Here is a 24,815-nt window from a genome sequence, read left to right as displayed (position 1 = left end):
AGCCCAACCTCACTTTTTAGGCACAAAGGGGCAACTTAGGATAGCTAGTCTAACTAACCTGCACATCTTTTGACTGCTAGCAATCACTTTAAATTTACACTTCTCAGGGTGGCATGTGGCGCAGTGGATAGCACTGGGACTGCGGCGCTGAGGACCCGGGTTCAAATCCCGGCCCTGGGTCACAGTCTGTGTGGGGTTTGCACATTCTCCCCCTGTCTGCGTGGGTTTCATCCCCACAACCCAAAGATGTGCAGGTTAGGTGGATTGGTCACGCTAAATTGGGTACTCTAAATGTAAATAAATAAATAAATTTACACCTCTTCACTGACTTCTCCATTAAAAAAATATATATATTTTATTAAAGATTTCATCAATAAACACTATGAACAATAGTTCAAACAGTACAAATGTCACGATAACACAAGGAATCAGCGATGCAGAAAAACACAAAGGCTACATCCAAACCCCACAATCCCAAAAATAAACACTACCTCTTCTCGCCCCCCCCACCCCCCCAAACAGTTAATGGTAATTAACTCTGAAGTATGAGATAAATGACTTGTCACCTCAGGTAGAATCCCTCTCCTGATTCCCGAATGGTGTTCATGAGGTTACCCAGCCAGGCGAAGCAAAGGCAAGCGCATCCGCCTTCACCCCCAGTGAATGAGATACTCCGCAAATGGCCACCAAGGCTGTGGCGCCAAGAGCAAACCCTGCAAACTAAGTTGCGCAATTGAAAATATCGGAATAAGTGTGGCTCGCACGCGGACCCCCCCACACCCACGCACACAGCAGCTATACATGTGTAAGTACAGGTTTGGATTGAATTGAGACGATAGGTCACAGCACATTGGGGAAAATCTTCACCTGCTATGGATCCAAATAAAGACAATCCATTCATGCTGTATTACTGTTCTGGAGAATTAAACTCTTCCATTCTCATTTTATGCTGCCTAAGGACAATGTATAATATTTCTATAATATCGACATTAGAGAACCTCACAACAGAGGTTGTTAATCAGAAATTCATGGAGAGTGCGGATTTTTGTATGGAATTCGTACCTCTCTCTGCTTTGCTCCATCTCTCCACATTGCTTTTCAAACATGGCAACAAAAAAACCATTTGTCAAAGTGTCTTTGGGGGCAGCCCGGATACACCAGGGACCTTCCAGGAAAGTAGCCAGACCACGATATGGCCACGAGGGCATCAGATTGACGAGTCTATAATGGAAGAAACAGGAACACATCAAACAGACAATCCCTGAAACCCTTTCCCACTAACTTGTCCCCAAATTTCTCTCCTGGAGAGGTGCCAACTCGTTAACGTCTGGTTACACCGGCAGCCTTCAGCCATCTCACAAGTGCTTGTGTGTACTCTGGGTGCAGGGATTGAAGTGTGGAAGTGATCACAGCCAAGGCTGATCCTCTCTTGCCCCAATACCCAGACAATGTCATGAACAACAATCAGGAACGGGAACGCTTTCTCTAGACTCCAGGAGAGTGAGGTCAATTGGAAAACTCCCGCCCAGATCAACTTCCTCAGCGCGGACCAGGAACCGTTAAATAATGCTTCCCGAACTTGAGGTTAAGGGCAACCCAAAAAGATTGGATTGGATTTGTTTATTGTCACGTGCACCGAGGTACAGTGAAATGTATTTTTCTGCGAGCAGCTCAACAGATCATTTAGTACATGGGAAGAAAAGAAAATACATAATAGGGCAACACAACATATACAATGTAACTACATAAGAACTGGCATCGGATGAAGCATACAGGCTGTAGTGTTAATGAGGTCAGTCCATAAGAGGGTCATTTAGGAGTCTGGTAACAGCGGGGAAGAAGCTGTTTTTGAATCTGTTAGTGCGTGTTCTCAGACTTCTGTATCTCCTGCACGATGGAAGAAGTTGGAAGAGTGAGTAAGCCGGGTGGGAGGGGTCTTTGATTATGCTGCCCGCTTTCCCCAGGCAGCGGGAGGTGTAGATAGAGTCAATGGATGGGAGGCAGGTTCGTGTGATGGACTGGGCGGTGTTCACGACTCTCTGAAGTTTCTTGCGGTCCTGGGTCGAGCAGTTGCCATACCAGGCTGCGATGCAGCCTGATAGGATGCTTTCTATGGTGCATCTGTAAAAGTTGGTAAGAGTCAATGTGGACATGACAAATTTCCTTAGTTTCCTGAGGAAGTATAGGCGCTGTTGTGCTTTCTTGGTGGTAGCGTCGACGTGGGTGGACCAGGACAGATTTTTGGAGATGTGCACCCCTAGGAATTTGAAACTGCTAACCATCTCCACCTCGGCCCCGTTGATGCTGACAGGGATGTGTACAGTACTTTGCTTCCTGAAGTCAATTACCAGCTCTTTAGTTTTGCTGGCATTGAGGGAGATATTGTTGTCACTACACCACGCCACTAGGTTCTCTATCTCCCTCCTGTATTCAGACTCATCGTTATTCGAGATCCGGCCCACTATGGTCGTATCGTCAGCAAACTTGTAGATGGAGTTGGAACCAAGTTTTGCCACGCAGTCGTGTGTGTACAGGGAGTAGAGTAGGGGGCTGAGTACGCAGCCTTGCGGGGCGCCGGTGTTGAGGACTATTGTGGAGGAGGTGTTGTTCATTCTTACTGATTGTGGTCTGTTGGTCAGAAAATCGAGGATCCAGTTGCAGAGTGGGGAGCCAAGTCCCAAGTTTTTGAGCTTTGATATGAGCTTGGCTGGGATTATGGTGTTGAAGGCGGAGCTGTAGTCAATAAATAGGAGTCTGATGTAGGAGTCCTTTTTGTCGAGGTGCTCTAGGGATGAGTGTAGGGCCAGGGAAATGGTGCAGCTGTGGACCGTTTGCGACGGTATGCGAATTGCAGTGGATCAAGGCGTTCTGGGAGTATGGAGGTGATGCGCTTCATGATCAACCTCTCGAAGCACTTCATTACGACTGAAGTCGGCCACCGGACGGTAGTCATTGAGGCACATTGCCTGGTTCTTCTTTCGCAGCGGTATGATGGTGGTCTTCTTGAAGCAGGTGGGGACCTCGGAGTGGAGTAGAGACAGGTTAAAGATGTCCGCGAAAACCTCTGCCAGCTGGTCTGTGCAGGCTCTGAGTGCACGACCAGGGATCCTGTCCGGGCCAGTTGCCTTCCGAGGGTTCACTTTCAGGAAGGCCGATCTGACTTTGGAAACTGTGATGGTGAGTATGGGTGAGTTATGGGCTGCTGGGGCACTTGACAGCGGATTGTTGGTTACCTGCTCGAACTGAGCATAGAAAAGATTACTGGAGAGGCATGAAAGGATCAAAACCAAAAGGTGGGTTTTTTTCTGATTATTAAGGTTGCCGTTAAATGTAGCATTCCGTCTTCTTGGAATCGTAAACCTTAGGCTCGAACAAGTCAGCAGTCATTCATATGAACATGAGAAATAATAAGAGTCTGCTCCACTGTTAAACAGGATAAGCAAAATACTGCAGGTGCTGGAAATCTGAAATAAAAACGGAAAATGCCGGAAAAACCAAGCCAGTCTGGCAGCAGCCCTGGAAAGAAGGGTAGAAGGTCAATGGACTCAAAACATTAACTCGGCTTCTCTCTCCACAGATGCTGCCAGAACTGCTGTGTTTATCCAGCATTTTCTGATTTTATTCCACCATTCAACAAGATCATGACTAATCGTCTATCCCAACTCCAACTTCCCACACTAACCCCAGATTCTTTCATTTACTGCTACCTAAAATTCTATCGACCTCTATCTTTAGTATACGCAATGACTGAGCATCTCCAACTCGCTGGATAGAGAATTACAAAGAATCTCGATCATAGAATTCCTGCAGTGCAAAAAGGAAGCCATTCAGCCCAATGGGTTTGCACCGACCCTCTGAAAGAGCACCCTAACTAGGCCCACTCCCTTGCCCCATCCCTGTAACCCCACCTAACCTGCACATCTTTGGACTGTGGGAGGAAACCTGACACGAGGAGAAAGTGCAAATTCCACAGTCACTCAAGGCCGGAATTGAACCTGGGTCTCTGGCACTGTGAGGCAGCAGTGCTGACTAGGCTGCCTCTGAGTGAAGACATTTTGTTCTCCATCTTAAATGGCTGTCCCCTTATTCTGAGACTGACCATGTTTTCGATTCCCCAGCCAGGGGGACATTTACTCAGCTTCTAGCCTGTCCACCCCATAAGAATCATTTATGTTTCAATTAGATCATCTCTCATTCTTCTGAGTTGCAGAGAATACAGGCCTTGTCTCCTCAACCTCTCCTCGGAGACCAATACCCTCGTACCAGGAACCAGTCTTGTGAATCTTTGTTACACTCCCTATAGGGCAATGTGTGATATGGTACGAATTAAGTAATGGCATGATGGGAAAACTGGTCAATGGGAAGACTGGTCAAAAGGTTTGATACAATACAAGAAAGACTGAAACTACCCATTCCAGCTCACCAGTCCCAGGTAAAAAATGCTGCCCTAACCATTTTCGGACTAGTTTGGCCGTAGGCCAACTCTGCATAACTTGAAGTCTGAAAAGATCAGCGAAGGTCGAGCCATTCCAAAGCACCGGACCTCGGCAACTCCTGATAAAACAAACTCGTCATAACCCAGGGCCGTAGGAATTTAAAACAAAGATAAGTTCAGGAAGAAACAAGTCTATTCTGACCTTTCAATGTTCCCTCCGAGGACTAAATAATGGTATGAGTGATATGACCAAACATGGTCTGGTCTTTGCTTCCGTTTGTATTTCCGATCAAACTCCTGACCATACTGTTGTCACAATCTTGATAAAGATAATGTATAAATATTGAGCTAATTCTCCACGAAAAGCGCAGAACTTGTGAAAGACTGAGCAGTTTTGTTGACTGCTCTCTGACTTCAAGTTTCAGCCATTACTGCAAGCAGTTGTTTTCGAAAATAAAGCTTGTTATTCTGTCTTAACGAGTGTGTTGAATTTTTCTACCACAGAAGCGGGAAAATATTGACTTTGATATTTTGGCGCAAGCGAGCAGTTACCAATATCCTGAGTGAATTCCGTGGGGGACTGAAGAAGTGATCGAGCCAGACCCGGAGGAAAGAGACAGACGCCGGCACAAGGTAAGATTAACCTTGGTCTCTCTCTCTCTCGGATTGGTGGTTCGACCCCTCATCCCTGATGGAAGTAACTAAACAGGTGACGGTGCTCGAATCTAAATTGTACTTATTAAATTGTTAGTAGAGTACTGCGGGTCAGGGACCCCAATTGTGGTTAGCCTTAGGTCAGGGACCTCTTGCTTGTTTTACAGGTTTAAATTTGGGTCAGGGACCTCATACAGTTTGGGTCAGGGACCCTGCAATTTGATTTGGTACCAGGGATTTTTTTGATTGCCAGGGGCACATTTTATTGACATTATGGGACAGAGTTTAGACAAAACCGGGGGCAATTCCCCTCTATTTTTCATGTGTTCCGAAAACCCTTCTCAAAAACGTAATTTATCTGCAGCGCTGAACAATAAATTGGGTAATGATATTTGGCCACTAGGGGGCACTTGGAACTACGATAATTGCATTTCTGCTGAGAAAATCATTTGGCAGACAAACGCCGGCTTCCATTGAGCGCCACGAACAATCACTATTAATGAGTTGGAGAGATAACGCCCGTAGAAAAGGGATTGATGATTGTGTGGATGGTAAAACAAAAAATTGGGAGACTTTAAAAGTGGAATGTGAACTTTGGGATAGAAAGCATAAACAACAAAGCGAAAATAAAAAATCTCCAACCAATAGGCAAAGAGGGCTAGCCAATCAAATTCAACTAAAGGAGGATCCTCCCAGTTGCTCTGGCATGCCGATGTTTCCCTATTCAGGCGATACGGAAGAGGAGGAGGATTTAACCCCTCATCCTGCACACACCGATTCTACAATTCCACCGTCCCAAGTCCAGACTCCCCCTTATGGTCCCACTGCCGATGAAACTCCTGCTAACGCATCCCCCGTAGCAACACGCACTCGGTCACATACGCAAGCCGTTAATATGGAACAACCCTTCACCTCTGTTAATCAGGCTTTTCTTGATTTATCACTCCAACCTGAGGAGGAGGAAATGTTTCCGCCACCACCTCCCCCCGCAAATTATCCCATTAGGAGTGTTATTAACCCCCACGCTGGTGATAATGACGACCCATTCATTGAGGTGTGGCAGGCTTTTAAACCCCATGAGCTATGTTTGATAATGGCCCAATGTCCCTCCTGCAAAGAGGACCCAGAGGGGTTCACTGAGTTTTTGAGGAGAACTGCGACCATGTACGGTGCTACCGCACCTGATCAATATTCTCTGATTTATTCATCCCTTCCCCAGAATTAGGGGAAAGATGGAAAAATGAATTAGGACTTCATGGGGACAAGTGGACGGCCTTCAGCGCCGCACACCAAACGGAGGATATTCCCTGCACTAAAACGGGCTTTCCGTAAACCCGTTGACATCGCCAAACTCCTTGAATGTACCCCCACTTCTAAGGAAGATGGTCCAGAATTTTTTGACCGCTTTTGTGGCGTGTACACTCTTTACTCGGGGGACATTGCTTTCAATGCAGGCACACAGTCTCCCCAATTTAATGCACTATTAATGCAGGTTTTGCCTGACCGCGTAGCATCCAGTATTAAAACTAATAACATGGACTGGTCTGACAATTCTAAACCTCAAATGAAACGTGCTGTATCTTATTATTGGAGCAATGGCCGCAACCGTGAAATCTGTTACAAAGACACTTCGACCAAAATTAAATTCGAATTTATCCAACCCCCCTCTCAAAGAAGAGCTCCGAAAGGTCAGAACTCTCAGACAGATTCACGTTACTATCACCCAGATTGCACGGACCCTCCTGAATTTGGTTACCACTCACAGGCTCCTTACCCCTTCACTCCACACATGGAGGATTTCGACAGCGCTCCTCCGGCCAAATATGTCACTTGCTTCAACTGTCAACGTACAGGCCACTATGCTAGGGATTGTCCAGCACCCTGACGACATGGTTGATTTCAACCCCGTCAGCAGACAGCCTTTACTACCTCTAACCCCTACTGACTAGCCAGATCAAACTTTCCGGTCCTCTCAACAGACCACTCTGACGAGCCCACCGCTACGATTTACATAACGATGTACCTATCCCCTTCCTGATTGACACCGGCGCGACTCATTCTACGCTGGACTGGACATTAATTCAGAAACATTGCTTTCCCCTTACTGATAAGCATGTGGAACTTGCTGGTTTCATGGGGGAAGGTACTGTTTATCCGCTTACGAAGCCGCTCTCTGTTCAATTTGAGGGCCGGGAATGTTGCATCCCTTTCAGTTACCCGCGTCCTCGGTGTCAACTTGCCAGACTTGACTTGCTGTGTCCCTTGCAGGTGGAAATTGTTTACCTTGATAACGGCATTACTATATCAGCTATCCCACAGGCCCAGATTCGAAATGTTCCCCTTTTCACTACTCCACAGTGGTGGTCGGTTGATTTTGACCCCTCACACTTTTCACCTCCCTTAGATATTCCCGATCCACATGTCACTCTTTGCTACGATCATACAGGATGCTCGCCTGATTTGGAGAGCATTTACCAGGACGCCCTCGGTTCGCTACAATCCGTTTCCTTTGTTGGCCTCGCTAAGGGAAAAGAAGGGTCTGCCTTTCTTGTCAATTTACCCCATGGCCTCTGGCGTCAGTCGGGACTTATGTCACCCCACGTGACCCTTTCTGTCAACGAAGGCTACAGTGCCAAGTCCTTGGGATTTCTGGCAGCTGCACTGCGAGGACAAGCTGATCCTTTCTTTAATGGAAGTCAAATCCTACCCGCAGGCACTTTAGAATATTTTCAACGCCCATTTGGCCTCATTGGCACACTGCACCACCATCGTTCAGTCCAATCAACGACTTCTGAACTACCCACAGATTTATGGGCGGCCTCCAAACACGAAGTTGGTCTCACTAATGTCCCTCCCGTTGTTATTAAAGTTAAACCTAACATGCCCTTGCCCTCTATTTCACAGTACCCTTTGCGCCCCGAGGCTGAAGAAGGAGTCTCGGTCATGATTCAATCGTTCCTTTAACAGGGAATTGTGGTACCATGCCAATCGCCCTGTAACACCCCGATTCTTCCAGTTCCTAAGATAGGAAGACCATCTGAATGGCGTTTGGTCCAAGACCTCCGACGTATTAATCAGATAGTGGAATCCTTACATCCTATTGTCCCAAACCCGGCAACAATCCTTAGTAATGTCCCACCGGAAGAGACTGTTTTCACCCTTGTTGATTTACAACATGCCTTTTTTGCGATACCCCTCGCCCCTGAATCACAGTATTTGTTTGCCTTTATATTTAAAGGCAACCAATACACTTGGACTAGGCTCACACAGGGCTTCATTCATTCTCCAACCCTTTTCTCACCAGCATTGCACTCCCAGTTAGTGACATTATCAACTCCTGGTGGCTCCACCATCATCCAATCTTACTCCTTACCAGCCCTGACTTCAACGCTAACTAGCGTGACACCATTTACCTGCTCATCCGTCTCCATTCATGGGGATATGTGATCCCGCCCACTAAAGTTCATAAAGGCCAACGGCAGGTCAAATTTTGGGTGTCCTAATAAGTGCTACGGATCGCTCCCTTACTCAGGAACGCATTACTCCTATACTGCAGACCCCATTTCCTACATTGCTCAAGCAGGTGCGAGCCTTTTTAGGATTGGTGAACTTTCGCAGACAATGGATTCCGAATGTTGCTGTCCATACTAAAGATTTAACTCCGTACTCCTCTCAAAATGCTCCTCTTAAGTTTGAACTTCCTGATTCAGCAAAACAATCTTTTGTTACTCTCAAAAACGCCCTGGCTACTGCCCCAGCGCGAGGACGACCCATGTATTTTTTTTTTTTTTTTAAATATGTTTTATTGAAATTTTTTTCCCAAACAACAATTTTTCCCCTCTTACAAAGCAAACACAACAATAACAATACAGAAATTTTTAACAATACACAAGTAACAAAACCCCTTTATCTTTGACCTAAACTAAACAAAACCCCCCCCCCCTTCCCCCTGGGTTGCTGCTGCTGGTCATCTGTCTTCCCTCTAACGTTCCCCTAGGTAGTCGAGAAATGGCTGCCACCGCCTGGTGAACCCTTGAGCCGATCCACTCAGGGCAAACTTTATCTGCTCCAGTTTAATGACCCCCGCCATATCATTTACCCAGGCCTCCAGTCCGGGGGGTTTCGCCTCCTTCCACATGAGTAGGATCCTGCGCCGGGCTACTAGGGACGCAAAGGCCACAACGTCGGCCTCTTTCGCCTCCTGCACTCCCGGCTCTTCCGCAACTCCAAATAGAGCTAACCCCCAGCCTGGTTTGACCCGGGCCTTCACCACCCGCGAAATCACTCACGTCACTCCCTTCCAATACCCTTCCAGTGCCGGGCACGCCCAAAACATTTGTGCGTGGTTTGCCGGGCTCCCGCCACACCTCCCACATTTGTCCTCCACTCCAAAGAACCTGCTCAATCTTGCCCCCGTTATGTGTGCTCTATGTAGCACCTTAAATTGAATCAGGCTAAGCCTGGCGCATGAGGAAGAGGAATTTACCCTGCTTAGGGCATCAGCCCACATACCCTCCTCTATCTCCTCCCCTAGTTCTTCTTCCCACTTTCCTTTTAGTTCGCCCACCGACTCCTCCCCCTCTTCCCTCATCTCTCGGTAAATCTCTGACACCTTGCCCTCTCCGACCCACACCCCTGAAAGCACCCTGTCCTGTATTCCCTGTGTCGGGAGCAACGGAAATTCCCTCACCTGTTGTCTAGTAAACGCCCTCACCTGCATATATCTCAAGAAATTTCCCCGGGGCAACTTATACTTTTCCTCCAATGCTCCCAAGCTCGCAAAAGTCCCATCTATAAATAAATCTCCCACCCTCCTAATTCCCAACTGGTACCAGCTCTGAAATCCTCCATCCATTCTTCCTGGGGCGAACCTATGGTTGTTCCTGATTGGGGACCCCACCAGGGCTCCCCGCACCCCTCTCTGTCGCCTCCACTGTCCCCAGATATTCAATGTTGCCGCCACCACCGGGTTCGTGGTAAACTTTTTAGGTGAGATCGGTAGCGGCGCCGTCACCAGCGCCTCTAAACTCGTCCCTTTACAGGACTTTCTCTCCAGTCTTTTCCACGCCGCTCCCTCACCCTCCATCATCCATTTACGTATCATTGCCACATTGGCGGCCCAATAGTAATCGCCCAAGTTCGGTAGTGCCAATCCTCCTCTGTCCCTACTACGCTGAAGGAACCCCCTCCTTACTCTCGGAACTTTCCCTGCCCACACGAAGCTCGTGATGCTCCTGTCTATTTTATTAAAAAAGGTCTTGGTGATTAGTATAGGGAGACATTGAAATACAAATAAGAACCTCGGGAGGACCATCATCTTAATTGCTTGCACCCTGCCCGCCAGCGATAGAGGCTGCATGTCCCACCTCTTGAAGTCCTCCTCCATTTGTTCTACCAACCGTGTCAGATTAAGTCTGTGCAAGGTTCCCCAGCTCCTAGCGATCTGAATCCCCAGGTATCGGAAGTTTCTTTCCACTTTCCTTAGAGGCAAGCCTTCTATCTCTCTACTCTGGTCCCCTGGATGTATCACAAATAATTCACTCTTCCCCATGTTTAGCCTATACCCCGAGAAATCCCCGAACCCCCTCAAAATTCACAATCTATCATCCCCCCCCCGCTGGGTCCGACACGTATAACAATAGGTCATCCGCGTATAACGAGACTCGGTGTTCTTCTCCCCCTCTAATCACCCCTCTCCATTTCCTGGAGTCTCTCAACGCCATGGCCAGAGGTTCAATTGCCAACGCGAACAACAATGGAGACAGCGGGCATCCATGTCTTGTTCCCCTATATAGTCAGAAATACTCCGATCTATGTCGACCTGTAACTACGCTTGCCGTTGGAGCCCCATAAAGAAGTCTAACCCAGCTAATAAACCCGTTCCCAAACCCAAACCTCCTTAACACTTCCCATAAATACTCCCACTCCACCCTATCAAATGCCTTCTCTGCGTCCATTGCCGCCACTATCTCTGCCTCCCCCTCCACTGGGGGCATCATTATCACCCCTAATAGTCGTCGCACGTTAACATTCAGTTGTCTCCCTTTTACGAACCCGGTCTGGTCTTCGTGCACCACCCCCGGGACACAGTCCTCTATCCTCGATGCCAGTACATTTGCCAACAATTTGGCGTCCACGTTCAATAATGAAATGGGTCTATAGGACCCGCACTGCAACGGATCTTTATCCCTCTTCAAAATTAATGATATCGTCGCCTCGGACATCGTCGGGGGTAGAGTCCCCCCTTTCCTGGCCTCATTGAACGTCCTCACCATCAACGGGGCCAACAAGTCCACATATTTTCTGTAATACTCCACCGGGAACCCGTCTGGTCCTGGGGCCTTCCCTGCTTCCCAGTCCCTTAATAACCTCGTCCACCCCAATCGGTGCCCCCAGGCCTACCACCCCCCGCTCCTCCACTTTCGGGAACGTCAATTGGTCCAGGAACTGCCGCATCCCCTCCTCTCCCTCTGGGGGTTGAGACCTATACACAGTTCCTCATAGAAGGTCTTGAACACCTCATTTATCTTTCCTGCCCTTCGCACCGTGTCTCCCCTTTCGTCTCTAATTCCTCCTATCTCCCTCGCTGCTGCCGTCTTTCGCAATTGATGAGCCAACAGGCGACTAGCCTTTTCCCCATATTCATACCTTCTCCCCTGTGCCTTCCTCCATAGTACCTCCGCCTTTCTGGTGGTCAGAAGGTCAAATTCCGTCTGGAGTCGTCTCCTCTCCCTGTACAATTCCTCCTCCGGGGTCTCTGCAAATTCCCTATCCACCCTTAAAATCTCCCCCAGTAATCTTTCCCTTTCCTTGGCCTCTGTTTTCCTTTTGTGGGCCCCAATGGAGATCAGCTCTCCTCTGACCACCGCTTTTAGTGCTTCCCATACCACTCCCACAGGGACCTCGCCGTCGTCATTGACCTCCAGGTATCTCTCCATACACCCCCGCACTCTTGCACACACTCCCTCATCCGCCATCAGTCCCACATCTAATCGCCAGAGTGTTCCCTCTGCTCCCTTTCCTCTCCTAATTCCAGGTCCACCCAATGTGGGGCATGATCCGAAACCGCTATGGCTGAGTACTCAGCTTCTTCCACCCTAGAGATCAACGACCTTCCCAAAACAAAAAAATCTATCCGGGAGTACACTTTATGGACATGGGAGAAGAAGGAAAACTCCCTAGCCCTAGGTCTAAGAAATCGCCATGGATCCACTCCCCCCATTTGGTCCATAAACCCCTTAAGTACCTTGGCCGCTGCCGGCCTTCTTCCGGTCCTTGAGCTGGATCTATCTAGCCCCGGGTCCAGCACCGTATTAAAGTCCCCTCCTAAAATCAAGTTTCCTACCTCCAGGTCCGGTATACGCCCCAGCATCCGTCTCATAAATCCCGCATCGTCCCAGTTTGGGGCATACACATTAACCAACACTACCTCCATTCCCTCCAGCCTGCCACTCACCATTACATATCTAACTATCTGCTATCTGCTACGATGTTCTTTGCTTCAAATGCTACCCGTTTCCCCACCAAAATGGCCACCCCTCTATTCTTTGCGTCCAGTCCTGAGTGGAACACCTGTCCCACCCGGACGACCCATGTATGACAGACCCTTTCAGTTGTACGTTAATGTTCTTGATGAATGTGCCACTGGTGTTCTAACACAAGAACACGGTGACCGGCGTCGCCCGGTCGCCTACTATTCTACGAAATTGGATCCTGTAGCTTGCGGTCTACCTCCCTGCACCCAAATTCTTACGGCTGTCCATTTGTTAGCACAGGCAGCCTTTAATCTGACCCTTCACCAGCCAGTACAAGTGCATACCTCGCACTCTATTGTGGCTCTCCTAACGTCTCAGCAAACCCAGCATCTGACACAAGCCCGCTTGAGCCGCTATGAGGTTTCACTATTGCAAAACCCCTACCTCTCTTTTCATTACTGTTCTACCTTAAATCCTGCTGTGTTCCTCGAACAGCCCCCCGATAACCTTGCGGACCCGCCACACGATTGTTTGCTTAGGAATCACTTCCTTACCGCGCCTCACCGGGATTTAACGGACCGGCCTATTGATAATCCAGATCTAATTTTTTATGTTGTTGGCAGTTCCTCAATTTCTCTCACTGGCATCCCACAGTCGGGATATGCAGTGGTAACCGACACTGACGTGCAGGAAGCAGCAGCCTTCGAGACCCCTGTCTCCGACAGAAAGCCAAGCTATTTGCCCTTACTCGAGCATGTATTTTGGCCACAGATAAAAGTACTAATGTTTACACTGATTCTAGGTATGCCTTTGGCGTGACCCACGATTTCGGTCGCCTCTGGCAACAGCGAGGCTCTCTCACCTCTGTGGGAGCTCCCATTCAAAATGCTCTTTGGGTTAAAAATCTCCTCTATGCTATTCAGCTTCCCGATCAATTGGCAATTATTAAATGTGCTGCGCACACAAAGGGGGACACTCCTGTTCAATTAAGAAATGCCCGTGCTGATTCAGCTGCTAAGGCTGCGGCTATCTCAGCCTCTCTGATTGTTTCCAGTGGGGCTAATCAGGCTCTAAATCAGGTACCTGCATTAGGAACGAAGGGCATGCCAGACATAACTGAAGTTCAAAATTTACAGAGGGACGCCTCGGATTCCGAGCGCACACTATGGAAGTCAATGGGGTGTTCACACTCCTTGACACAAGACCTCTGGCTTACTTCCGTTGGTCAAGTTTGTATTCAGAATTCTTTATTGCCGGTACTTATTGATTATTTGCATTCTTGTACCCATCTTGGCAAGGAGGGAATGGTACAGCTACTCCTGAAAACTTGGTGGCACCCAGATTTGAATACAGCAGCCCAAACGCGGCTGGATCGGTGCGTTATTTGCATGAAACATAATAAGGGTAAAGGCATTAAATGCCCTCCAGGAACCACTCCCTTGCCAAATGGCCCTTTTGCCTATAATACAGCTTTATTTTATCGAATTGCCAAAAGCACAGTGCTATAAATATTGTTTAGTAATAATCGATGTGTTTAGTAAATGGATTGAAGCCTTCCCCACCACTAATTGTACGGCACATACAGTGGTGAAGTTGTTGTCAACGGAGGTTATTCCTCGTTTTGGGGTACCCAAAATGGTGAGCTCAGACAATGCACCACATTTTGTAGCTCGGATCAATACTGAATTGTGCAAAGCACTTATAATTAAACAGCAACTGCTCTGCGCGTATCACCCGTAGGCTGCAGGAATTGTGGAAAGAGCCAATGGGACTTTAAAAGAAAAATTATCTAAATTAACTGAAGAAACTGGGTTAAATTGGCTAAAAGTATTACCCTTGGCACTGTTTCACATGCGAGTGACTCCCCATTCACGTACCGGACTGTCAGCTGCAGAGATAGTCTATGGTCGGCCAATGAGGACTCCCTGGGATGCCCATGAAAAACCCCTAGAGGGAGTAGACCTCCATGTGATGGGGGAACAAATGCAGAACTATTTGAAGCAATTAACACTTTCTCTGAAGTTTCTCCACTCACAGGTAAAACAGGCACATCTCCCAGTAACGGCAGGGACAGCCGTCCCTTGATAGCTAGTGATCAAACCCGGAGACCACGTGTTGGTGAAAAACTGGGACAGAAAGAAACTAGGACAACGCTGGAGCGGACCCTTCCTCGTACTGTTGACTACACCAACTTCCGTCAAACTTGGAAGGACGTTCAAGTTGGATACATCTATCCGATTGCAAGAAGATAGTCTCCAACCCAGACGAGAACACAGGATTAAGATCTTCATTATAATTTTTGGACTCTCTGGACTATTTAGCCTTAATGGCCACTCGGTAGTAAAAAAACGACCTAAACGAGACCTGCCTTCCAATACCTATTTATATATATCTTTATGCCGAAAAATTGAACGTAAGCAAGTGTTAGGTTTGTACCCACATCCCCGTCCATTCGAGGGAAGGAATACCTCTCCAATCCCTCCCCTTTCATATCGCAGAGACGGTTGAATGGATTTTACGACAAAATCAAACAGGGAGCAGGGGAGATATGGGGGATATGGAAATATGGAGATGTGCTGGCTATGACATGACTAAACTTTCAGCTTCGTATCAACCTACCTATAATCATGCCTTGACTCCACCTTCCCTCACTGTCCACTCGTATAATGTTCAAGGTTCCATGTGTTTTAATAAATCAGGGAAAGGAAAGTTAATGGGGCAAAGTAGGTGCAACCTTACAGTTGACTGGCAAGGACCAGTACCAGGCATATCCAACAAGGGCATGTTTAACTGTGATTGGTCTAAGGTATGGAATATAACCTCTAACATTTCATGTGGACTGACATCCCCAATCCCCTGGATGGCATCAGCTGATGATTTTGCGGCCTATAATGGAACCCATTTCATATGCGGCACTAAAGCATATCCATGGCTCCCCATTGGATAGGATCCTGCTTTTTGGGATTTGTTGTACTGTAGCCACGTAAAATGGCTGCGTTCCGATTAATCTGGCCAAAACCCAGTTTGAAATGGCTAACCCGAAAGACTGCTGGGAAAAGCAGCTAACGAGACACAAGCAGGCAGCTGCAGACAGTATTGCATATTCGGCTCTGGGGAAGTTAGCCCAGATCGATACTCAGGGCTATCAACAGCCCATCAACCCAGGTATTTGCAGTTACATTCAGGACTGTTTGCAGCCCATCTATTCAGACATCTGCAGTTAAATCGGCTATCCCCGGGAACAATTGCAACATATTAGCAATTGAATACCGGGCCAGACCTGTCGGCGCCTGCAGTGGCCGAAACAAAGACAGGTGAACGACCACCCCCCGATCGAGGAATCACCTCACCATTGGGCACATCGACCCCATGGATTGGGGACAAATCCAATCACTTGGGACTCAGGGTCAAGGGCCGCCCCGGGAGGCGGGAAGCCCCTGGGCCCTATAAAAGTGAGGGGCCAAGTTCAGATCTCTCTCTCTCTCCTCTTCTCCTGCTCGAGACCTTCGCAAGAACAGCAACCGGCAACTGTAAGTTTGAATCCAGCGATCGCTATCCGGTAGAGACACCTAGCCACCGACCTGTAGCAGCCTATTGAATCCCGCGGGCCAGATCTGATTGGACAAGCCATTCGTTTCCCTGACCTGGTGGGCTCTTCCTAAGTTAAGTATTGGCCAGTAGTGATAGGTTTATTATATAGAAAGTAGTATTAGGGTACTAATATTGCTTGTTGTATATAATAAATGACCATTGTTTTAATCCTTACTAAGCGGTGTGCTGTATTATTAATCATAACCTGAACTTGAACCATGTGGCGGTATCATAAAGATACCTGGCGACTCGTGAGCAAAGGTGACGTAATCAGAGCCAATAGACTAAGGCTAAAAAGAGCAACAGTACCCAAATGCGTCACCTACCCACCCTTAAGCACTCCCCCTCGCGAACAAACAGGACTATTTCTAAAACGGAATAGTTCTTTATGATGGCCTTTCCCTTGTACGGAACGGGCAAGGCATCCGACGAACTGATCCACATGGCCACAGCATTGGAACAACTGGCGAACGTAACGGCAGCAGAAGCCAGGGAAACTGGACAGGCACTGGCTGAGGTCTCAGCTGAGCTAGTAGCTGTCCGGACCGTTGCATTACAAAATCGACTGGCTTCGGACTATCCGTTAGCCTCGCAGGGAGGAACGAGCACTATCATAGGTCAGGAGCGCTGTACTTGTATTCCAGATGGCTCTGAAAATATCACTAACCTGGCCGACCACATTAAGAGACAGGCTGCTCAAATTCAAGAGATTGGCAGTGAATTTCATGACTATAACCCGTCGGGTTGGCTAGGATGGTTGGGTCACGGATTATTTGATTGGATCTTTAAGGCCTTCATTCTACTACTCGTAATTCTAATAGGGATAGGATTGCTTGGTTGCTTTGTAAATGCATTTTCAAACGAGGCATGGATATACCTATTTAACTAGTTGTCATGATATGACAAAAGGAGGGAATGTGATATGGTACGAATTAAAGTAATGGCATGATGGGAAAACTGGCCAAAAGGTTTGATACAATACAAGAAAGACTGAAACTACCCATTCCAGCTCCCCAGGCCCAGGCAAAGAATGCTGCCCCCTAACCATTTTCAGACTAGTATGGCCGTAGGCCAACTCTGCATAACTTGAAGTCTGAAAAGATCAGCGAAGGTCGAGCCATTCCAAAACACCGGACCTCGGCAACTCCTGATAAAACAAACTCGTCATAACCCAGGGCCGTAGGAATTTAAAACAAAGATAAGTTCAGGAAGAAACAAGTCTATTCTGACCTTTCAATGTTCCCTCCGAGGACTAAATAATGGTATGAGTGATATGACCAAACATGGTCTGGTCTTTGCTTCCGTTTGTATTTCCGATCAAACTCCTGACCATACTGTTGTCACAATCTTGATAGAGATAATGTATAAATATTGAGCTAATTCTCCACGAAAAGCGCAGAACTTGTGAAAGACTGAGCAGTTTTGTTGACTGCTCTCTGACTTCAAGTTTCAGCCATTACTGCAAGCAGTTGTTTTCGAAAATAAAGCTTGTTATTCTGTCTTAACGAGTGTGTTGAATTTTTCTACCACAGAAGTGGGAAAATATTGACTTTGACAAGGAGGCCTAAACTGCGTACAGTATTCTCAATTGTGCCCTCATCAATGCCCTGTCTGATCATAGTGAGATTTTGTTTGCTCTTAAAGTACAAACTCTGCGATAAAAGCATTTTAGCTCCTAAATGAATTGGGTCTTAACGTAAAATTTCCCATTTGATCTTTGCAAAAGATTTAAATTTATATCCTGATGTGGGCAGCACGGTGGCGTAGTAGCACTGCTGCCTCACAGCGCCGAGGACCCGGGTTTGATCCTGGCTCTGGGTCACTGTCTGTGTGGAGTTTGCACATTCTCCCCGTGTCTCACCCCCACAACCCAAAGATGTGCAGGATAGGTGGATTGGCCCCGCTAAGTTGCCCCTTAATTGAAAAAAAAATTATTGGGTACTCTAAATTTATTAAAAAATTAAATAAATATATTTATATCCTGATGTGAACAGACCAAGGGAATCGGTGAGACTGAAGGTGAAACTGGATTCACTCCAGAATAAGATCATTGCAACCAAAACCAAAACAGAAAAATGCTGGAAACTCAGCAGCTGCAGAGTTGGCATTACGAGCCAGTGTGACTATTCTGCAGAAGTTATTCGGTATTTTGAAGAAGAAACAAAACGTTAATTGTTTTTCTCTCTCCACAGATACTGCCAGACCTGCTGAGTTTATCCAGCATTTTCTGTTTTTAGGACCATAAGACATAGGAGCAGAATTAGGCCATTCAGCCCATCGAGTCTGCTCCACCACTCAATCATGGCTGATATGTTTCTCATCCCCATTCTCCTGCCTTCTCTCCATAACCCCTGATCCCCATATTAATCAAGAACCTTCCTATCTCTGTGTTAAAAGCCCTCAGTGATTTGGCCTCCACAGCCTTCTGCGGCAAAGTGTTCCACAGATTCACCGCCCACTGGCTGAAGAAATTCCTCCTCTTCTCTGTTCTAAAGGATCTTTGTCCCTCCAGTCTGAGAGTGTGCCCTCTGGTTCTAATTTTTCCTACAAGTGGAAACATCCTCTCCAATTCCACTCTCTAGGCCTGTAAGTTTCAATAAGATCCCCCCTCACTCTTCAAAACTCCAATGAGTACAGACCCGGAGTCCTCAACCGCTCCTCATACGGTAAGTTCTTCATTCTAGGGATCATTCTTGCAAGCCTCCTCTGGACCCTTTCTGAAGCTGGCACATCCTTAGATACAGGACCCAAAACTGCTCACAATACTCCATAATGGAGTCTAACCAGAGCCTTATACAGCCTCAGAAGTATATGCCTGCTCTTGTATTGTAGCCCTTTCGACATGAATTGGCCTTCCTAACTGCCGACAGAATCTGCACCTTAACCTTAAGAGAATTTTGAACTAGGACTCCTAAGTCCCTTTGTGCTTCTGATTTTCTAAACCTTTTCTCATTTAGAAAATAGTCTATGCCTCCATTCTTCTGTAGCCATCTGGGATGGCCACTTCCAACAAGGTACAGAGAAACTCGCAAAGTCTAGTGGGTAAAATGGACAAGCAGGCTCAGAGCCTGAAATGCATATTCGTAAGCCAGAAGTCCAGACGGTATTGAAACTCCGTCCAATTAGCATTTGATGGCCCAGCTTCACCAAAACAAAGGACTGGTACTCAAGCAACCGGGACAGTCCCAGACTTTTCAGCGCCACTCCCTGTTCAAGGGAAACGCAAACAACAGGGTCAATGACCGCTTGGGACACGCCCAGCCATCTAAATCCCCGCCCACGTATTGGCTAAGGAATCGAACAGAGTGATCAGAGATCACCCAATTAGTAAGGCCCAAATCGAAAATCCGAGTATAAGAAGAAGAGTTCGCCATATGTTCGCTCTCTCTTGGTCTTGGTACCCCGGTCACGGCCATCGCCAAGTGCAGCAACACCAGAAGCAAGTCCAAGTTCAACGCTCACTACCAGATGGATGAGCCCAGCTGAGCAGCAGTTACTCCTTCGAACCCGATAGATCCAGAAGCGAACAGCGGCCACTGTTTTCTGACCTAAGCCAGGTGCCCGAAGTTAAGTACAGGTTGTCTTAGTCGCTAGGTGTAGTTAACTAGTAGTGTTTATGTTGCATGACTAATTGTGTGTAAATAAAGTACCCTTGACCTTGAACTAACTAACTGGTGTTTGGCTCTTTGATCGATAGCCAGTTGAAACTTGTGGTGGTGATACCTGGTGACTCGAAGCATTAAGACATAGATAACACAGAAAGAAGGGCAAACTCACTGATTGCCATAATTGGAACAGAGCCACAGAAAAGACATAGCAAAAGAAACGCGCAACACTTCCTACCAAAGTGCATAACCTCACACTTTTCCACATTGTATTCCATCTGCCACTTCTTTGCCCACCCTCCTAGCCTGTCCAGGTCCTTCTGCAGCCCCCTGCTTCCTCAACACTAACTGTCCCTCTGCATATCTTTGTATCATCTGCAAACTTAGCAACGATGCCCTCAATTCCTTCTTCCAGATCATTAATGTATATTGTGAAAAGTTCTGGTCCCAGCACAGACTAGAGACCCACCACTAGTCACCAGCTGCCATCCTGAAAAAGACCCCTTTATTGGATTGGATTGGATTTATTTATTGTCACGCGTATCGAGGTACAGTGAAAAGTATTTTTCTGCAAGCAGCTCAACAGATCATTAAGTACATGAGAAGAAAAGGGAATAAAAGAAAATACATAATACACAACATATACAATGTAACTACATAAGCACTGGCATCGGGTGAAGCATACAGGGTGTAGTGTTAATGAAATCAGTCCAGAAGAGGGTCATTTAGGAGTCTGGTGACAGTGGAGAAGAAGCTGTTTTTGAGTCTGTTCGTGCGTGTTCTCAGACTTCTGTATCTCCTGCCCGATGGAAGAAGTTGGAAGAGTGAGTAAGCCGGGTGAGAGGAATCTTTGATTATACTGCCCGCTTTCCCCAGGCAGCGGGAGGTGTAGATAGAGTCAATGGATGGGAGGCAGGTTCGTGTGATGGACTGGGCGGTGTTCACGACTCTCTGAAGTTTCTTGCGGTCCTGGGCCGAGCAGTTGCCATACCAGGCTGTGATGCAGCCTGATAGGATGCTTTCTATGGTGCATCTGTAAAAGTTGGTAAGAGTCAATGTGGACATGCCGAATTTCCTGAGGAAGTATAGGCACTGTTGTGCTTTCTTGGTGGTAGCGTCGACGTGGGTGGACCAGGACAGATTTTTGGAGATGTGCACCCCTAGGAATTTGAAACTGCTAACCATCTCCACCTCGGCCCCGTTGATGCTGACAGGGATGTGTACAGTACTTTGCTTCCTGAAGTCAATTACCAGCTCTTTAGTTTTGCTGGCATTGAGGGAGATATTGTTGTCGCTACACCACTCCACTAGGTTCTCTATCTCCCTCCTGTATTCGGACTCATCGTTATTCGAGATCCGGCCCACTATGGTCGTATCGTCAGCAAACTTGTAAATGGAGCTGGAACCAAGTTTTGCCACGCAGTTGTGTGTGTACAGGGAGTAGAGTAGGGGGCTAAGTACGCAGCCTTGCGGGGCGCCGGTGTTGAGGACTATTGTGGAGGAGGTGTTGTTGTTCATTCTTACTGATTGTGGTCTGTTGGTCAGAAAATCGAGGATCCAGTTGCAGAGTGGGGAGCCAAGTCCTAGGTTTTGGAGCTTTGATATGAGCTTGGCTGGGATTATGGTGTTGAAGGCAGAGCTGTAGTCAATAAATAGGAGTCTAATGTAGGAGTCCTTGTTTTCGAGATGCTCTAGGGATGAGTGTAGGGCCAGGGAAATGGTGTCTGATGTGGACCAGTTGCAGTGGTATGCGAATTGCAGTGGATCAAGGCGTTCTGGGAGTATGGAGGTGATGCGCTTCATGATCAACCTCTCAAAGCACTTCATTACGAATGATTTGTCAGGGCCACTGGTCGGTAGTCATTGAGGCACGTTGCCTGGTTCTTCTTTGGTACCGGTATGATGGTGGTCTTCTTGAAGTAGGTGGGGACCACGGAGTTTATCCCCACTCTCTACCTTCTACCAGTCAGCCAATCCTCTATCCATGCCAGGATCGTACCCTTAACACCATGGGCTCTTAACTTATTTAACAGTCTCCTATGCAGCACCTTGTCAAAGGTGATAGGTTTACTTCAGAATTCCAGCATTCGCAGTATTTTGCTTTTATTTCAATGCAACTGAAGCTGGATTTATCGTCTCTGGGTTAAATCATGAGTGAATTGCACCAAGACCTTTCCCATCCCACCGTGATCCTCTGTGAGGGCACTTAATATATTATTGCACTTCGGCCGATGAGACCCTGGGCCAGATTTTCAAATGGTCGTAGGTCAGGACTTGATATGGGTGTGACTTCACAATTGTGGTTGCAGAGGTAATCTGGGGAATCCCAATGCCTCGGGCACATTTTCAAAGTGAATGAGGGACTCACTCATTAATTCACTCACTATCAAAGGCACATTAACGTTTAGGAGCTTATTTATTTAAGGGCCAGCAGAGTTGGGTTAGGGTATGCAGTTTTTAATGCTTTTCTCACCAAAACCAACCATCTGGTTCATGTTAGCGCCCAGCTGTTGAGTTCACTCCGGGGATCAGAATGTTTCTTTTTATTTGTGGAGAACTGAAACCTTAAAGGCCAATATGCGCCGGGTCGACACTGTACATTTACATCATCTTCAAGGCCGTTTCTCTCTGTCTCAAGTTCTGCTGACACACTTGACGAGCTGTCTGCTCAAATCAGCAAGGCAGCAGCAGCAACCCCGAACATGGCTGCTGTCTGCCTTTGCTGCTGGCACCAAACAGGCAGCTCCCATTTCCTGGAGGTTCTCAGCACCACTAACTGCGCACTGAGCCCCCCTTATGCCCAATTTGGGCATCTACATTTGACAAAGCGCAAGGTCAGGACCCAGAATTGATGTAAGCGTCGAGTTCCCGCCCCTCATTGAACATCCGGCCTCAAATGTCTGAAGTAAATTTATTTAACTTGTGTTCTACTAAACTATCAATTCAACTGAATTAACATTAATTTCATGTGCACCTCTCAAAATTCTGAATAACGGAATCTGATGAATGTGGCTGGCAAGTTGTAGTCGACAACATTTCAGCTATCAGAAGGGACACAATTCCATCAGTTTAGGAATAGGCACGCTGGTTACCCAATGGCTTATGTCATAAAGGTTGTGAGCAACTAAATTAAATAAAGCAAGATGATCCCAGATTAGTCAATAGAAGGTCATTTCAATTGATACAAGTGGTGCCTCTACTCCCCACAAACCCAGTTAAGGAAGGTTTCCAGCCAGACACTGATCCCTGCTGCTAAGTGCCTGTTAATAACGTAAGCAAGGGCCGAATCAGACTGAGTTGGAGTTAACCTCCTGCCTTTCTCATATAAATAACACTTAGCAGCAAGTGCCTGTTAACTGTCTATTCAAGTTGAGAGGTGAGTGTGTAACAGGTGTTTTCCACATTGGGGCAGAAATGATTGTACAAAATTGGCAAAGAAAATCTCTATAGGTTGTTAATTCTAATCTTTCCCAAGTGGAACGGAGGGAAATGATCTAGGGGAAGTGTTAAAGGTCACTGCCCTGAACGCCTCATATAAGATCATGGAGCCTCTACCTGATCCGGTTGCCGTGTTGCTGTAGTATCTCCTCTACAACATCCTCATTCTCCTCACGATGGATTGAACACGTCGAGTAAATGACCCGTTCCACACCCGGAAAGCTCAATGCGTGATTGAGGGCCTTGCACTGGAAACTTGCTAGCGCCAGCAGCCGTGGTCTGGACGATGATGTCTCATCATCTGTGAGCTGGTTCAAGCGGTTTACAATTCCTTGTTTTAAAAAATAAACTAATTAAAAGCCTCAGTACCTGCGGATAACATTAATTCCTGACAGCAAATCTAGAGTCCGAAAGTATTCCAGTGGAGCTCAGGCTGTGCAGAATTCTAACAACTCTGCACCCCACCTAAATGGCCATCCTTTCCAGTAAGGGGGATTGGGGGTCCTCAAAGGGCAATGGTGGCTTGGGAATTATTTCTCTCCTTCTCAAGCATTTCATAAAAATCCATGGATTCAAACATTTCTTTGGTCTCTCCTTCCCCCATCCCTGCTCTGTGTCCAATGCTAATTACTTAAAGAATAATAAATGCAAGCTCATGCAGACACAGAAGAATCCTTCAATCTGATGAAGGTACACGTTTATCCCTCTTCTTCACAGCTGCAATACAAGGTGTACAGGTGACCTTCTCCGAGTCCTCCAACACTGGGCCAACCTAGGCTCCGTACCAAACCAGACAGTCAAAGCGTGACTGCTTGATAATTATGAGGAATAATTTCCAGGGCAGGAAAAATATTTTCAAAAACTGCAACAGTAGGCAGTCCTTTTAGATTATGTCTCGTTCAGTTTTAGATAGGGTCATCTATAATCTGACTAAAGAGGGATCATTCAAACCCTCCCAACCACAGCCTCCCCCCACCCCATCCAAATCCATGCCCACCCACAGCACAACAGAATCCAGGAATTTAATAGCACTCAGCTCCCCCCACCACCCCAGTCCTCTGCACCTCCACCCTTTATAAAGTACAAAAACCACCCTGGCGTCCAGGTGGTGGTAATTCTCCTCACCAGAACCACTGCATGATGGGTCCAGTAGAATATACTTTACATTCTGATACTTGGGGTTGCTGGGATCTACTAGTAAGAAGTCCTGATTGGCCAGCTCGTGGCATGTAACTCCAGCCCTCAATAACAGAGTGCCCATTGTCGACAAACGTTTTGTGTCGAGATCAAAGGCAAAGAGTTTCCTTCAAAGAAGAAAGCAGAAGAGCTCCATTGGTATTTTCACAACAGACGACATAACAGATAAAAGACAGGCATCAGGACACGGGCTGTAAACCAGAATACAATGTGTGTCCATGTCTATACAGTTCATATCACAGACAATTTATCCGACAATATCCTCCGTCTCTCATGTCTCTCTGGTTACACAGCTTGCTCCCTGCCTTTGTTCCGAATAGAAACAGCCCATCCGTTCCCACCCGCATCTTCCCATGCTGCAGAGAGTGAATGGTTAACGGATGCTGGATCAATGAGGTGGTCGGATTGGGGGATGGGAAT

General features: G+C 47.1%; 1 protein-coding gene across 3 annotated transcripts in view; it reads right to left on the bottom strand.

Moving 5' to 3' along the window:
• The window catches only part of nsun5 (NOP2/Sun RNA methyltransferase 5), a 45,771-nt gene that overhangs the window by 1,075 nt on the left and 19,881 nt on the right, over window positions 1-24,815 (bottom strand). For 2 of the 3 annotated variants that reach the window (XM_072469308.1, XM_072469306.1), the window contains exons 7-9: window positions 24,324-24,502; window positions 23,316-23,529; window positions 1,063-1,221 (exon numbers count right to left, since the gene is read on the bottom strand). In XM_072469308.1, coding sequence (XP_072325409.1) covers window positions 1,063-1,221; window positions 23,316-23,529; window positions 24,324-24,502 — 552 coding nt within the window. The remainder of the gene's footprint in view (window positions 1-1,062; window positions 1,222-23,315; window positions 23,530-24,323; window positions 24,503-24,815) is intronic. The other variant, XM_072469309.1, reaches the window with a different exon arrangement.

This window comes from Scyliorhinus torazame, chromosome 12 (assembly GCF_047496885.1).
Source record: "Scyliorhinus torazame isolate Kashiwa2021f chromosome 12, sScyTor2.1, whole genome shotgun sequence".
Classification (NCBI taxonomy): Eukaryota; Metazoa; Chordata; class Chondrichthyes; order Carcharhiniformes; family Scyliorhinidae; genus Scyliorhinus; species Scyliorhinus torazame.
This window is presented reverse-complemented; position numbering and strand designations above follow the sequence as displayed.